The sequence below is a fragment of the Molossus molossus genome, unplaced genomic scaffold, assembly GCF_014108415.1.
Source record: "Molossus molossus isolate mMolMol1 unplaced genomic scaffold, mMolMol1.p scaffold_m16_p_1, whole genome shotgun sequence".
Taxonomy (NCBI): Eukaryota; Metazoa; Chordata; class Mammalia; order Chiroptera; family Molossidae; genus Molossus; species Molossus molossus.
Window position 1 is genome coordinate 245,398,170 of NW_023425344.1, and position 16,636 is coordinate 245,414,805.

The 16,636-nt window shown below is 38.1% G+C and overlaps 1 protein-coding gene across 7 annotated transcripts in view; it reads left to right on the forward strand.

Annotated features, from left to right (window-relative positions):
* Window positions 1-10,520, forward strand: part of PAPOLA (poly(A) polymerase alpha) — a 68,979-nt gene extending 58,459 nt beyond the window's left edge. For 5 of the 7 annotated variants that reach the window (XM_036241657.1, XM_036241675.1, XM_036241667.1 and 2 more), the window contains 3 exons: window positions 3,666-3,728; window positions 6,079-6,153; window positions 8,370-10,520. In XM_036241657.1, coding sequence (XP_036097550.1) covers window positions 3,666-3,728; window positions 6,079-6,153; window positions 8,370-8,465 — 234 coding nt within the window. In that variant the 3' untranslated portion in view covers window positions 8,466-10,520. The remainder of the gene's footprint in view (window positions 1-3,665; window positions 3,729-6,078; window positions 6,154-8,369) is intronic. The other 2 variants (XM_036241681.1, XM_036241688.1) reach the window with 1 other exon arrangement.
* The last annotated feature ends 6,116 nt before the right edge of the window (window positions 10,521-16,636 follow it).

Below are 16,636 nucleotides of genomic sequence, written 5' to 3' on the forward strand. Positions count from 1 at the left end.
TGTTGATGTCCCATTAGGCATTCACCACTGCCACAGAGGTGACAGTCTGAAACATCAGTTTTGTTGTGATTTTTGGCTGACGGTTGGTTAGGAACTTAATTCATTACAACAAAGTTTCTCTAGAATGAGGAGAAAATATCTCTCATGATCTGTAATGGAGAAAGATTATTGTTTCTAATTTTAAAATGTTCTAGTCTCTAGATTATTCTGAAGTTTTTTTTATTTTAGGAAATAGTCGCTATTAATGAACTAGGAATAATTTGATGAATTTTGTCACTCTTGTGATTTCAAGTGTGAATGAAAAATGGTTACAGTGTATTTCAAAACGTGTTCTGAAAAACCATCTATGTCTGTGGAATTATCTCTAAAGGCAGTGATTTTGAACCCTGGGCATGTTCATCATAATTACTTTTTCAGGGTTTTTTTCCCCCTCTTAACAGATTTTAGGACCTTCTCCAGATTCACTGAATCAGAAACTCTCCAGGAGTTAGTTCTGAGAATTTTTCTTTTTTCTTTTTTTTTGCAATAAGGAAATAATTTTGTTTATTAAGGTATCTGTGTAAAACTTAATTTTTTTTTTAACAAAACACCACTGAAGGGGGATTAGTTCACTTCATCCCATCTTCAGTCATCTGCACCCAAACCCTAGACTAAAGCATTTTGGAGGCAGGGAGTGGGTGGGGAAGAGCTGACCAGGGACCCTGGGAATCTTCACTGAAAGTCCAGTGTTGCTGGATTGTGCTGCGCATCCACCTCGAATGTCCTGGTGTTGGTGTGACTCTGCATTTTGTCTGTCGTTGGGAGTTATCAGAGCATTTCAGAATTCACAGTTCTTTGTACCTTAGGAAAGTATATGTAAGCGTAACTCTAGATGCTGATCCTTCTGTTTTCCTTAATGTTAAGAAGTTAATTTTTGAATGATTTTCTGTGAGCCCTAACCAGATATTTACCAGCACAATATTTGTAATTTCATTCGCTCTTACCTTGGTAGAAAACACTCGTGTTTCTTCTCTAGTTTAGAGAAGCAATAGGAATATAGAGTTTTGTTTTGTTTTAAATATGTTTTTATTGTTTTTTTAGAGAGGAAGGGAGAGGGAGAGAGATAGAAACATTGACGTGAGAGAGAAACATTGATGGGCCGCCTCCTTCACAACCCCTACTGGGGATTGAGCCCGAAACCCAGGCATGTGACCTGACCAGGAATTGAACCAGGACCTCTCAGTCCATGGGACTCGCTCAATACACTAAGCCACACTTTCCAGGCGAGATTTTAAACTTAGTATGGAAAAATTAAAATGTGCACACAAGAGAATCATTTCATGTACCCATGTACCCATGATGCAGCTTCAGGTGTAAGGCACTTGGCCAGTCCCTACACCCTTAATTCTTCTAGCCTTTTCCATTTTTCCCTGTACTTAGATTATTTAGATAAAAAATCCAAATATCATTTCATTAGTTTGTTTAAACTCTCCTATCTAAAAGATAATAGTTACAAAAAAGAAAGCATAAACAAAATAAATGTAATCCACTTAGAAAAATCAGTTCATTAATACCAAATATCGAGTCAGTATCCAAATATCTCTGATTGTGTCGTTGATTCTTTTTAAAGTCTTTTTTTTTTCTTCTAAATCTGTGACTAAATAAAATATCTGTTTAGCAGTTGATTGATATCTCAAGCATTCTATAAAATACAGGTTTCTCCCCTTCTTTTCTTATAACTTTTTGTTCTGTATAGTTTTTCAGTCTGGGTTTTGCTTATGGCAGCTCTGTGAAGTTGACTAATAAAAACAGAATTTTAAGCTGTTGAAGGGATGTTAGAATCTTAGTTGTAAATCTCATTTCTTAGAAACTTGAGGTTCATTGGCTTTTCTTTTTATAAAGCTAATGAAAGTCAGAGATACGATTAGAGCCCAGGCCTAAAATGATGGTGCTAAATTTGAAGATTGGTAAAAATACCCTAAATACCCTAATCTTGAAGCTCTTCTAAACTGTGTTGTTTATTCTCTGTTAGTAAGTAATTGGTGTTAGAAATTTTAGCAAATCAGAAAGAAACACAGATTATGCTGAATAATAATACACTAACATGTATGTAGATAGGAGGGTTTTAGGTATTGCCAGGTAGTTTAGCTCTGCTTAATTTACATCACATGCTAAAGCTTTTTAAATATATATAAATGGTAGGAATGTAAAATAAAAATAGAAAAAAATATATATATAGTTTTAAATTTTATGATGCTATTTATTTTTTATAGGATGCTATATATTTATTTTTCAAACTTCAAACATGTACAGAGTTATAATGAACAGTCATATTTGTGTCACTTAACAGTGAAAAGTCATTGATTGCCAGCCTCCTTTCATCTGCACATCTACTTCCCGTTGTGACAGGCGTATCATGTCAACCACAGATACTTCTGCAAATAGGGACTAATAAAAACACAACTATACTATATTGTCACCATGTGTATTTGTGTGTGTGTGTGTGTGTGTGTGTTTAAGTACATTTACCAATATTAACAATAGTTTCATGTCACATATCCAGTCAGAATTGAAATTTGCCCAGTAGTGATTTAAATTACTGTATGTTTATGGAATACAAATAAGGTTCTTATTGGAATTGGTTGATAACTGAATTAAATGTCTCCTACTCCATAAGTTAGCTTGTGATTTCTATGTCTTGTTTTAAAAACAATTTAAAATTAAATTTTAGTTCTGCCTAGTAAATAAAGCAGAGAAATTAGTGTCAAAATTATTTTTCTTTTCCTTTTTTTTATCTTTACCTGAAGACATTTTTTGCATTTATCTTCAGAAAAGATAGCTGGGGAGTGAGAGAGAGGGAGAGACACATCAACTGGTTGCCACTCACACGACCCCAACCTGAGCCGGGGGCAAACTGCAACCGAGGTACGTGCCCTTAGCGGAAACCGAACCCAGGACTCTCTGGTCCTGGGCTGACGCTCTAACCGTTGAGCCAAACCAGCCAGGGCAAAATTATTTTTCTTAAGAAAGTGATGTTTATTAACAAGTCACTGCAGGAATGGGAAAGTACAGCTGTTTTTGGCTTCCCCGATTTCCTCTATAAAAAATGAGTTTTTTAGAATAGAATTATAATAAATTTAAAAATTAAGACCAGAGGAAGGCATTTCTCAAACCTTCTATCCAGAATTTTAATAGGTCTTACTAAATGGGTATTTTATGGTTAATTAACTTTGGGAAAGTTAAAGGGATGTTCTTTTTAGAACCTTTTGTGTGTGCGTGCGTGCGTGTGTGTAAGAGAGGTGGACTCTCTGAGAATGCAGGTTGATCATATTACAAGTTCCTAAATTGTTTAATTAAGGAATTCTTTTTTTTTTCTCTTTCTGACAAAAACATAAAAAATTATGAATTTATAGGTTTTGGAGAATGTACTTTTAGGTGGTGGTGATCAACAACAGATTTCGTCATGTTCTTTTTAATTTTGACAGAAACTACAAATTAATATACTAATTAAATTTATTGGTATGGAAAAAAAATTTAACTGAATCAGTAATTTATATTAAGGCCATACTTGATCTTACAGGTTAAATTATTTCATAATTTTAAAAATTTATATAAATTAAAGCATTGATTGGCAAGTAATCTAAATTTTTCATTTTAGAGAATAAAGCTTTTTTTTTTAAAAACAGGATGAAACAAGTGAAGATGCTAACTGTCCTGCTTTGAGTGGACATGATAAAACAGAAACAAAGGTATACTAAATTTAGCCTTGGAATATATACACATTTAAGAGGACAGAAGATGTGATAGGAATGTGTCTAGAATATTGTACTGTATTTTGTACTATAGGCTATTTTCAGTATTGTTTTCAGAAAAGTGTCCCTTTTTAATGTTAATTTATAATGCTGAAATGGAATTGCTCACGTTTGAGGCCCTTCTAGATACATTGTAATCTGGTGGGCACCTGATGGGATAGAAGGATGAGTGAGCTATGTTCCATACCTTTTAAGAATTTATAATTAAGTACAGAAGCTAAGAGGCAGAAGCAATTAATTACATTATTAAAGAAAGTTAAAATAATTGAGGATTTAGGGGTGGGGAGAGGCAAGAGGAGCTAGATGTTATTTTTTGACTGCAGAAATAATGTAAGGTGTCAAAAAGGGAAGATAACAGTATTTTAGGTAGTCTTTGAAGGATACATAGGACTATTGGCAATCCAAAATGAGAGGTCATCTCAGGTTGGAGGGATAGTATAGTATGTTTAGAGAACTAGTGTTTGGCAGAAGGTTCTGGCTAGAACCTGAGACGCATGGGGCTTGAAACAGGTAGCTAGTCTGGGAGATAACCAGTTCAGTCAAACCATAGTAGACTTGGAATGTCATTTTTTCCCAGAAATTGAAATGTACTAAAAAGGCTTTTAACTTATTTCTCCTTGTAGAAAAATTGGAAATCTTCTTTCCCCCAAATTATCCAGATTCCCATGCTTGATATTTTAGCATGTATTGTTTTGATGTTGTCTGTACACCAATGCCTATTGCTTTTAAATTTTTATTCATTCTTTAAACCAAGAAAAAACTTTGTCATTTTATAATCTAGAAAATATTGTTAGTGGCTGCACAGAATGCTATCTTAAAGCAGTTAACATTTTTTTTGTCCTCACCAGAGGACATTTTTCCATTTATCTTCAGATAGAGTGGGAGGGGGAGAGAGAGAGAGAGAAACATTGATGCGAGGTGGATACATCGACTGGTTGCCTCCCGCACAGCCCCAACCAGGGCTGGGGACGAACCGCAACCAAGTATATGCCCTTGACCGGAATCAAACCTGAGACTTTTTGGTCTGCTGGCTGACACCTTAACCACTGAGTCAAACTGGCCAGGGCGCAGTTAACATTTTTTATGCAACCAGTTTTTTATTGTTAGCCATTGTTTTTGTTAAAAAAAAGAAGTTGTCCTTTCCTACTATAGTACTGGCTATAGTTAAATACTTGTCATCCATTTATGTTTATTTCATTAGGATAATTAATTTAAGAGGAATTTTACTGAGTCATATAATATAGTATGCTTCCTTTTAAATCTTGATGTGTATTGCCAGGCTGTGCTACAGAAACACTGCACTTTTTCATTTCTTCTACTTGTATCATCCTATTGTACCCTTTTCAGTTTCAGAGGAGAACATTGTTATTTCATTGTTTTATTATATTTTTTTAATAGAAATTCCATTTTTAATTTTCATTTGTGTGTATATATCTGTGTGTTATTTTTTTGTGTGCACTGCCTTTTTTTGTTGTTGTTAATCCTCATCTGAGGATATTTTCCCGTTGATTTTTAGATAGAATGGTAGGGAGGAAAGGATAGAGAAGAGAGATAAACATTGATGTGAGAGAACACGTGACCCTTCCTGGGGCCGGTGATCAAACCTGAAACCTAGGTAACGTGGACTTGACCAGGAATCAAACTCGAAACCCTCAATCCAAGGGGGCCCGTGCTCTAACCATTGAGCCAAACCAACCAGAGCCTGCTTTTAAAAAGTTTAGAGCAGTGGAATGACATGGTTCATTCACCCCATAGTTCCTCGTTAAACATAAGGGCAGAGTACATTGATTATTGAGAATGGGAAGAGAAACCAAAAGGAAGGAGCAATGTTTTAGAGACAGTTTCTACTTTTAATTAAAGGCGTGAGAGCAATTTTTGTGCTTTCGGGCAGTTTTATTTAATAATACTGGATGGACTTTGTGTTTTTCACATTGCTCAGAGCTTGAGTTTATATTTTGTTAATTATTGTCTGGGCAACGTTTCATAATGTGCCTGTGCATGTCTTTAATTATTGTTTGCTTAAAATGTCCAAATTGGAGCTTGTTGGAAAGTCATGAGATATTTTGACCATGCCTTAAAAGATTTAAGTAAGCAAATAGAAAACCACGTGTATATGAAATGGGGTAATAACCTATAATGAAGCTTAATAAATGATTTTGTAATGTAGTTGCATCTTTCTCTTAATCCTTTCTGTTTTCTAATATGTCTACTTCATTTGCCACCAAACCTAGTTATGTTCTTGTATTCTTTTCTAAGTCTCTCTGTCCCCCTCTTCTTTGTCTCACAGGAACAGCCTGATACAGAGACGAGTACAACCCAACCAGAAACTGTTCAGACAGCGGCTTCTCTGTTGGCCTCTCAGGTACTGAGTGCGAAAAGCAAGGAGAGTTTTATAAATGTTGTTAAGATTAGTGTGGTATAATGAATTTAAATGAGCATATGCAGAAAACTAATAAAAGTATCTTTGTGAAAGTAATTACTTGCTAGCCTATCAGTGTATTTGTTGTAGTTTAGAGCCCAGGATTTGATGGAACTTTTTTTTTTTTTTTTTTTTTGCACTTTCAAGATGCTAACTCATCCCTTTACACATTTGATATTGCTAATCATTTAAGTCCTTACTAGTCACAGCATGCAGTGTTCATATAGAGGCTTTATTTAGAGGTCAAAGTGAAATTTAAGACAACTAAAAACCATTCTTTATGGATTTTACAAGGATAATACGATCTTTTTATTTTTTATATGTTATTGATTATTTAGAGAGGGAGGAAGGGAGAGAGAGAGAGAAACATCAATGTGAGAAACATTGATTGGCTGCCTCCCACATGCCTCCTACTGGGGATCGAGCCCCCAACTTGGTCATGTGCCCTGACCCAAAACTGAACCGGGACCTCTCAGTCCATGGGACAATGCTCAGTCCACTGCGCCACACACTGGCTGGGTGATCTTTTTATTTTTAAAATGTGTTTCTGCCTCACTGTTTACTTCTGATTTTTAATTATTAATTTAATGTAACCCATAGTTTTTTAAAATAATTTTTCATTTCACCTAGAAATTCTACTTGTGACAGTCCCTTACATATAGTAGGCACTTAGAATATTTTTTCCCCCATTAATTTGTGAACCTCCATTTTGTGAAATGTTTTCTTCTTGAATTATTTCAAATTAAATATATTTCAAAGTCTAGGTCAAACTCTGACACAAAGTAAATACTGGAAGTCGAACGGGTTAACCCTTACAAATACCTGAGATAATTGCTGCCGTTGTTGCTGATCGGTACACGGATGTTTTGCTGCTTTGTGGTTCAGAGTTATTTTAATGTGATAATTCTAAAATGTGTTTTTGCTGGCTGTTAACCTATGTCACAGTCCCTAAAGATATTCTAAATATTATGTTTACTCTTCTGGAATGTCTTTTATTTTCATAACCTTTATTTAATAAAATGTGTTGGGGGTTAACTAAAACAACATTAGGAAGTGTTGTGCTTGATGTCAGTGCATGGACAGACCTGTTCATCAGACTTCAACTGTCCTGCGATTGTGGTTGCACGACTTGCAGTTTGACACATTCCTCTGTAGGGAACTCTTCATGGTTTTGTCTTATTGAGTTCATCCCTATGGTGATCAGTACCCATGGGTGTTTGCCTTGTAGCTATTTTTATGAGGAAATAGAATTTTCTTTCCAATGAAAAGATTCCTAGAGCCATTGAAAGGAAAACCACACAGTTCTAAAAGAATGATTGTGTTGATTTAAAAAAATACATCCCTATATTTGGTGGTATAAGGGGGATATTTTAGGGGGGCATGATTAAGAGATTGTGGCTGTGTCTAACAAAGATCATCATTGTTTTAAGATAAACTTGAAATATTTACAGATGAAATGATAGGATCTCTGGGATTTGCTTCAGAATAATCCGGGAGTGAAGGTGGGAGGACAAGTCAGTTGGCTTTCATTTGACAGTTGATGAAGCTGGACAGTGAATGCATGGGATCATCATGCAGTGCTCTCTGCTTTTGTGTATTTTTGGAATTTTCCATAATAAAACATTTAAATATTTATCTCTATGTTTTTGAATGTTAAAGAAGACTTGTGATTTAATTTATTTTTAACATGAAAGTTCCCTGAAATTTAGTATCAAATTATTGCTGAGTTGTTTAGATTTAATTTCATAATTTACAGGGTCAGAAAATAAAAAATTTACTGATAACTGCTGCTCCTGTGTGTAAGGTGAACTTGAAGTTTTCTCCCACATGGGGGTGCTCCAGTACCAGTCAACACTATAGCTGTTGGTGTTATCACCTTAATAATTACATGATAGGTGATCTTAGAGGAGTGTGTTTATACAAGCTGTATTTGAAATTAAGTTTTCTATATGTTGATAAAATATTCCTATAAGTGTAGAAGAAATAATTTCATAGTAAGTCATATTTATTTGCATTCCATTTTGACAATTTTCTTTAAATTTTTGTATTTCTTATGCTAAGGTCCCATCCATTCTTTAGGAATAAAGCAGTGGGAAAGTAATCTCATTGTTAAGTTACAGTGCTTTGAACAACCTTGTGTTCTTTGCTTTTGTTCTCAGAAAACATCCAGTACAGACCTTTCTGATATCCCTGCTCTCCCTGCAAATCCTATTCCTGTTATCAAGAATTCAATAAAACTGAGATTGAATCGGTAAAAACAACCTCAGGGGTCCATTAACAATATCTGCCAACTCAACCTGTTGTCTTCAAATGCTAAAAAAGGAGAATGGAGGGTACAAGACTAGACATGACTGAAAATGGATTTAGGTTTTTTTTTGTGACCTCCCTTACTGGGCTAATCAGCACTTGATCGGAAGTCCAGGTTAGTATGTGAAGCCAGGAGTACTATTATTATTGTGTTAGCAACAGTTGCATTAACTATTTCAAAAAATTACTGCCTTTAAAAAAAAAAAAAAGCAAAAAAAAACACAAAAAAAACCAACAACAAAAAAAAACACCTCAAGCTATATTTGTATCCATAATTGACATCTGGATTGGGTTTATGTTTGATGCATTGTTTGGAAAATTTGCGATACAAACTGGCATAAGAACTCCTTATTCTGATGATGCACTTTTATGTATTTTTGTTATTAGAAAGTAGAACTAATTTTAGATTTCAGCCTGATGGATTTTCATTTTTCTTGAAGAATTTCCTTTACCATTAGTCTTCAGATTGGATACCATTGTGCAGTGGTGTATGGCTAGGAGTACGTCTAGTTCAGTCCCTCTGAGGCAGCTGTAACCCTTCCAAGTGAAATGTCAAATCTAGGATATATATTTGACATTGAAAGAATAATTAGGAAATACTTGGTTTGATGGGGGTCATGATTAAGAAATGATATATTGGTTTTATTTATAGAATTGTTTAGAGTGCAGATAAATCAGCGATCAGCCAGCAAATATTTTTCTTTGAGCTTATTAAAGCTCTGTATTCTTTTGCCTTCAGTCTGTTGTCTTTGAAACAAAGCTTTCTGCTCCCTCCCCCTTATTTTTCTTTTTCCCTTTCTGCTTGTATGCATAAGGTAGGATTTATTTCACGCAAAACAAAATGCCAGTATTTCCTTAAGCTGTGATGTGAAACCAATGACCCTGTGCCACACTGCACAGAACACTAAATTTTGGTCCCCTGGCTGAAACTTCAGGACGACTAAAAGCAATGCCTGTGAACGTGGTGTCTCTCTTGAATGGCCATTCGATCTCTACCATGGAGGAAGTTGGTACACTCCACAGAACTGTCTGTAGTAAAGTTGATTTTCAATTTTAAACATGTGGGCAAAAAGGCATTTTCTCCAAGAATTTTAAACTAATTTTTACTTTTAAATGGTTGACCAAATTTGTCAGTAAATTTTACATGTAGAAATATTTAAAAAATAATTTCTAGCACTCGGTTGACATCTAGTCAGCACTCTCTCCTCCTTTTTCTTTTCTTTTTTTATCCTGTCAGTAGATTAGGAACTCTTTAAAGAAGATAACTCCTCATAATTAAGCAACAGAACATCCATCTTCACGAGCTCTGAGGGATGCCAGATGTGGATAAACTTACTTTTTTTAAATCTGGACAAAGCAAACCTAACATTTTTCTGATGAGCATGTTTTATGAATCCTTCCTAGTGCTCCATTCTGTCACATGTGCATTTTCACGTTAGACTGCAGCTGCTTAACCTCTTCCCTGTCCTTCTAAAGTAATTGTCCAAAGTTGGAGAATAGTCTTCCCCTTAGGCTATGCATCGAGACTTTCTTTTCACCATACTTTATAATGTCTACATTTCTACTTCCCACATCCTCGCTCTGCACAGTCACCTTGCCCTTTCTCCCACCACCTCAGAAAAAAGATGGTCATACTAACAGGTGAAGTGTACAAGGTGTCTGTTTCGTGTAGCTTCAGAGTTAGATTGAAATTGCCAGGCACAGATTTAGTCTTGTCATTTGTTTACACATTGGGGAAAAAATTCGGTTTATTAAATGTTTCATGTAACTGCACCCAAGTTTTGCCAAGCTGGAAACTTGGACCTTTTCTGTGTAGTGACTTTTTAATTCTAGTTTTCATAACCTGGAGATCAGACTGTTGCTTTCGCATGATGTACGTAGTGTCTCATGACTGGATTTGCTTTGTTTTATAGTATCTGTACTCCTTGTATTTTTCAAGAGCTATTTTGTAAACAGATGATGTATTTCTCCATTGAAAACACAATAAAAAAACAACAGCACAATCTCACAGTTGGCTGGTTTCTTTTGACTGACTTTGTATTTTTTTTTTCCCAGTGATATAATTGGTACTACTTAAAACTTATATAGTAAGACTCTAAGTGAAGATTGGCTGAGGAATTTACTCTGGTTACATTTACAAAAGACTCGCTTCTGGTTAATTCATGCCAATAGCAACAGCCTAATATTAATTGATAGTTCACATAATTAAGAATTTGTTTTTCATATAAGTGATCATTAGGGAGGAAAACCTGAATGTAGTTACTATTAATTCACTTCCAGCTGCCCCATCCTCTAGAGTATGTATTCTGTGTATGTAGACAGCACACCTTTTCTGTGTATGTAGTCCATGCATGTGGACCCCTGGAGTGCTTCCTCAAAGCTATTGGTTTCCAAAGCAGTCGGTGCTGTATCTCTAATGTCAGCAGGTGGCACTGTTGGTTTTCAGTGTATTTGGGTTTATGTTATAGAGCACAGCCGGCCAGGATCCTGTGTTTATCATTTTACTAAACCCAGATCAGATACTGCTTTTCCTAAGCCCTCAAATGTTCAGCGTTGCATACATAACTCAGGGTTAGGAGTGAACCGCCCTGTGCGAGTGTGTGTGATGGCCACCCCTTGAGTGTGGTTCTCTTCAGTGCTTCAAGTGGAGGGAGACACCTTATGCAAACGCCATTGTTCCAAGGGACATGCAGTTGTGCATATTTCATTCTAAATTCTAAATTCTGATGCCTTTCCTATGTATAAAAACACGAGACTGCATTGTAGGGTAGGTTTTCACGAAACTTCTGAGACTATTCATGAAAAGCATACTGTACAAATCACCCTGACGCCATTGTTCACACCTACAGAACTGAACTTCCTGTGCTTCGTCCCTTGGACAGACACCTAGCCCCAGGACCGAACACGCATCTGAGCTCTGTCGTCCATGTGGCCTGTTGGCATTTCTTTCCTCTTGCTGAATTAGTAAAATGATTGTTGAAAGTTGTGTGTTTTGTGGCTGTGGATGTATTCTGGAATAAAGTTTGTATTTTTCTAATTTAACACCTTTGTTTTTTTTCTCCACACAGAAAAATGTGTTAGAGCCCTGCATAGCATTAATTCTGGTGCACTAAAGGTGGCTAAATGACCAGCAGCTCCAAGTAGTAACTGACACATGAAAGGACAAACCACTAATATACACAAACTCGTAGACCAAGCCCTGGAAATATTAACTGTTAGTGCACTTTGGTGCATTTAAACAAAAAGACCTGTTTGCCTAAAAAGGCATCGAACAGTCCTTCGGCCCATGTTTTACCTATTTTAATTCTAATAAAAGAATAGCACAAGGAAAATTAGTTGCCTTTTATCCTGACTTGTATGTCTTTTTAAAAATTCCCCAACTTTATTCCTCTTCTGTTAGCTTCAAACCAAGATCACAAATGGATGCTGTCTTAACTCGGACATGGACTTGGTAAATGCAATACTAAGTGCACTCTGTAATTATCAGGACCTTCAGTCGTATAGGAAGACAAGTGGTCTGCTTAATTCCGTGTAATACTTATTTGTGGAATCGATTTGCTCATCCTTTCGTTACACTTCTCGGTTTAAAAATTCTTACGACATTTTATGTATCTTTATTGGCACCAAGAAAGATGGCATCAATATTTCTGAGCCACGGATTTCAGAAGAGATTGTGTGTGCTTCATTCTGGAAGTGGTTTCATATACTTGGGAAGCCATTTCAAATTCTGCTTTTATTCCTCAGAGACATGCTTTTGTCTCTGTTCTGGGAGCATCATTGCAGCTTATCAAACCATATACGTATTTTGTTGAAAGGGATGGAATTTCAAGTACATTTCCTCCTTTCCTCGTCCACTGCCAATTCACAGGCCTTTCCTTGAAAGGGTAGAATTAAGGCGACGCTCAAGTTCACATCTCAGAAAGCTCACATTTGTGTGAGAGGTGGTGACTGTAATTATTGTGGTTTTTTCTTCAATTACCTTTTTTAAATGCTTCACATTTTCAGATAGCTAATGATTGTATTAATTTAGAGCTCAGGGCACAGTATTGTTTAGAGTTTATGGAGTTTAACCATCTACTATTTAAAATGTTAACTTTGAAAATGTTCATACTTGAATGTAAATAAGACGGTGCAGTCACTTCCCTGCTATCTTCGGTATCTTTAAACTCCACTAAGGATGGGAAATGCATCTTTTGAAATGAAGAGCAGAACAGTCTGTGCTTTAAGTCGAGCTTTATATTTCTTGCTCTGATTTTTTCTAAATGCAGGATAATACCCTTAACAATAGTTCCTTCTTGCCACTCAGCTTAGAGTTTTTGTTTATATGTGTTTTTTACTAGTGAGGATGGATTTATGTTAAACTCTCCACAGGTCCTCTCCCTGGGTGCCTTGGTTTTGTTTTACACTGTGGAACGAACAGTGGGGGTCTGAAGACCAGAGCTGATTCACCCAGCGCTTGAACTTGCCACCTGGGTCTTAGCAGCAGAGTTCCTTCTCCACCTGGGCACCACGTCAGCCCTAAGTTCCCCCAAGACGGGCCACAGCCCAGAGCGTTATTTGGAGCAATGTCAATTCAGCTACATAGCACCAGAGTCTTAAAAACATTTTGTAAAAATTGTTTTACCTGTAGTTTTTGAATATATTTCAAACAATTGCATCATTGGGTTGAAATACAAAACACATTAAAGGGAAAACCATGAAGGGTAAATCCTAACCTACGGTAGGTTTATCTTGGGCTGAGCATAATGGAATCAGCCGTTAAAGAGGGATAAGGGTTACCTAGTCGAAGGGCATGCGTCTCTGTATTTGGGATGATTCTCAGTTTTCACTGAACTTGAATGTTTTTAATGTCATGTTAGTCATGAGTACAACCTGATTTTTTTAAAAATCTAAGTCTCAAAAATATATTGTAAGCCTTTTAAAAGAAGCATTTCCTTTAATTGTAAGATGCTATTTTTTGATCCAACAGATTTCAATCTGGAAGGAGGTATTTGGAATAATTTAAAATTTTGATTTTATGGATTTCTTATGGTTCATCGCAGACATTTATCTCAGCCTTGTACGTTTTCTAATAATGTCATATAGCCCTAAAATTATTTTTGGCACAATATTTTCTCTAAGAAGACTTATGTAAATGCAAAATAACCAAGTTATTTCTGGGGATTAAAATGATCTTGCACCTCCACTGTGCCCCTCCCAACCCCCTTGCACACACATAAGTGGGTATTGGGTTCTTTCAGACAGAAGAAAGCAGGGATGTGTATTTTAAAATAATAACGTAGAATGCCCCCATCTCTGCTTGTTCCTTGTGGATGCTGTCTCTCTCTTGGCATAACACCCTCCTTACAAACTTTCACACTGCGTGATGCCTGGTGCTCTGTGATTTCCAGAAATCTGGCCCGAGAATTGGTCCTTGTTTGCGTTTTCTGACTGCAGAGGAGCTGTTAATAAAGAGATTGATGATAAAGTTGTCGGGAAAAGACAGTTGGGCAGAACCGCTCCCCATGAGTGACAGAGGGCACGATCTGCCTTCTCAGCCAAGAAAGCCGCCCCCAGCAGAGAGCCGCCGGAGCCCGGACCCCGTGCCAGGGCTGTGGGGAGCTGGCGCGGCGCTGGTTGAGGCTTGTTCCACAGTCCCGTTTTGTCCAGAAGTCCACAGGTGTCGGGACACGTGTGTCTGCAAGTGCGGCACGCACTCCCCACTGTTTGCACCTTCTTCATTCACCCTAATTTAGTTTAGTAAGATTAAGTCGTATTTAGAAAGTATTAGTATGGTTTTCATAGGAAACCTGTTTCTTCTAGGCAGCAGGCTCCTCGGAGTCTTCCAGGGGCCCTGACAGCCTCAGGATTAAGCGTTGGTTGCAGGACTTTGAATGTCCCAGTCCTCGTGCTGGTAGTCGGGAGTCCTCACTGCTGGTAAGCGGAGGCGGGGCCTTCAGGTGCCCCGTTTGCTGTTCTGTTGCTCCTGACGGCCCACCAGAGTCTGGCGCTGGTACTGAAGTCAGAGGCGCACGCTTTGTCTCATCCTTCCTAGGTTGCGTGTTTTCTTGACCATGAGAGTATTTTATTGGCCAGCTTTCTCTTGTAAGGAAACTCCTATGTCACTGTGGCCTTTGTTTTGTTAAATGATCCAAATGTGGACACTAGTTTCTTAACAATGAAAATTCTTGAAAAAGGTCCTTTCGCAAGCGTGGTTTTTGCCATCTGCCCAAACTGTTGGGTTACTTTCCCCTACACCCCCACCACAATCTAGAATCAGTTGTAAGGATTTTTTTTTTTAATTTTTCTTTATTGATTTTTTTTAGAGAGAGAGGAAGGGAGACGGAGAGAGAGATAGAAACATTGATGAGAGAGAACATCGATTGGCTGCCTCCTGCATGCCCCCACTGGGGATCGGGCCCACAACCTGGGCATGTGCCTGACCAGGAATCAAACCCGCGACCTCTTGGTGCATGGGTTGACGCTCAACCGGTGAGCCACACCAGCCAGGCAGCTTTTCAAAAATATTTGCATAAAATCTCAAGGGTTAGAACCTAATGAAACATCTCATTCATTGTATCCATGATAGGCTCAGCCACTGAGGACAGACCATGTTTCACCATCTCCATTGCTAGGCAGTATCTACAATTTCAGATGGGGCTCAGGGTGGTTTGTTTTTTTTTATCCTCACCTGAGGACATTTTTCCATATTTTTTGTTCAGAGTGGAGGGAGAGAGAGAAAAACATCGACATGAAAGGGACACGTCAAGTGGCTGCCACCCGCACGACCCAACCAGGGCCGGGGACAAACTGCAACCGAGGTACATGCCCTTAGTGGGAACCGTACCCGGGACTTTTGGGACCGCAGGCCGATGCTCTAACCGCTGAGCCAAACCAGCCAGGGCCAGGGTGGGTTTTTTGATGACTAACCTTGAGAAGCAAGTTCTGACTACTCGAGACCTTCAAACACAGATTACTGTTCTGTCGCTGGCTGGTTTCCCATCCCAGATGGAACTGCACTGGGATGCGCTCTGTGGCCAGAGTACACGAGCTGAGGACTCAGGACGAGTGGACAGGCACCAGTAAGTCAGATCGGTTAAGTGACTTGTCAGGTCGCACGTCATTTCTCCCCTCGTTTGTCTGACTCTGTCTTTTACTGCTATTCTGTGTTGCTTGTTCTTTGGCCTTACCTTTGATGTGGGGGGAAGTAAAATGGGATGTGTATAGGCCCCTGGTATAGTGAGCCTCCCTGGTGTCAAATCATAGCATGTTTGAGAGCCAGTTCTCTGAGGCAGGGATCGTGCTTAGGAGTCCCCTGGACCTCCCAAGAAATTTCGTTGGCCAGACTTCCTAGGGCTAGTTCTGATCCCAGACCTATAAACGAACCCCTACAAAATAGACGGGTGCTGTGATGGAAGAAAGGTGAGCTGCAACTCCTTTTCTTTGTTAGTCCTCACCTGAGGGTATTTTCCCATTGATTTTTAGATAGCGTGGGAGGGAGGGAGAGAAACATCAATGTGAGAGAGACATGCTGATTGGTTGCCTCCCACATGACCCTAGACAAGGGCTGGGGATCACCTGCAACCCAGGTATGTGCCCTTGATCAGGAATCCAACCCATGACCCTCCAGTCCAATTCTCTAACCGCTGCGAAAAGCTAGCCCGGGCGACGCCTGCTATTTTCCATCATCTCCCTTTTGGCCTCGTATTACTTTTCTGAAGGCTTTGGACTTGGCGATTGTTGAGCAAACGGACTGTAGGAAACTTTGAAGATCTTCATTTCCCAAAGGTTGAAAAGGGTTGAACCTTTGAAATGGTTAAGACTGAAATTTGTAAAGAGGGCAGTGCAGTTGGGATAGAGAAGATGAATGTCCAGTAAGGCGAGGCCAAAAACCTAAAGAAAATAACCTACTGTCCCCTTCCCCTTGGTTCATTCAGCGCTTTTCAGGTTCTCTCGGTAGCACTTTCTAGTCATAGGCTTCGTGGGAATTTACATTTCAGTGCAAGTTATCATCTTTGTTACATTTGTATTAGTAATGGCTACCTGCTAAACCACAGAAGTGAGGAAAACTTCATTCATTGCCAATTATTTGAAAATTCTCACTTGGAATTTTTGGCTCGATCACTGCTCAAGACCAAGA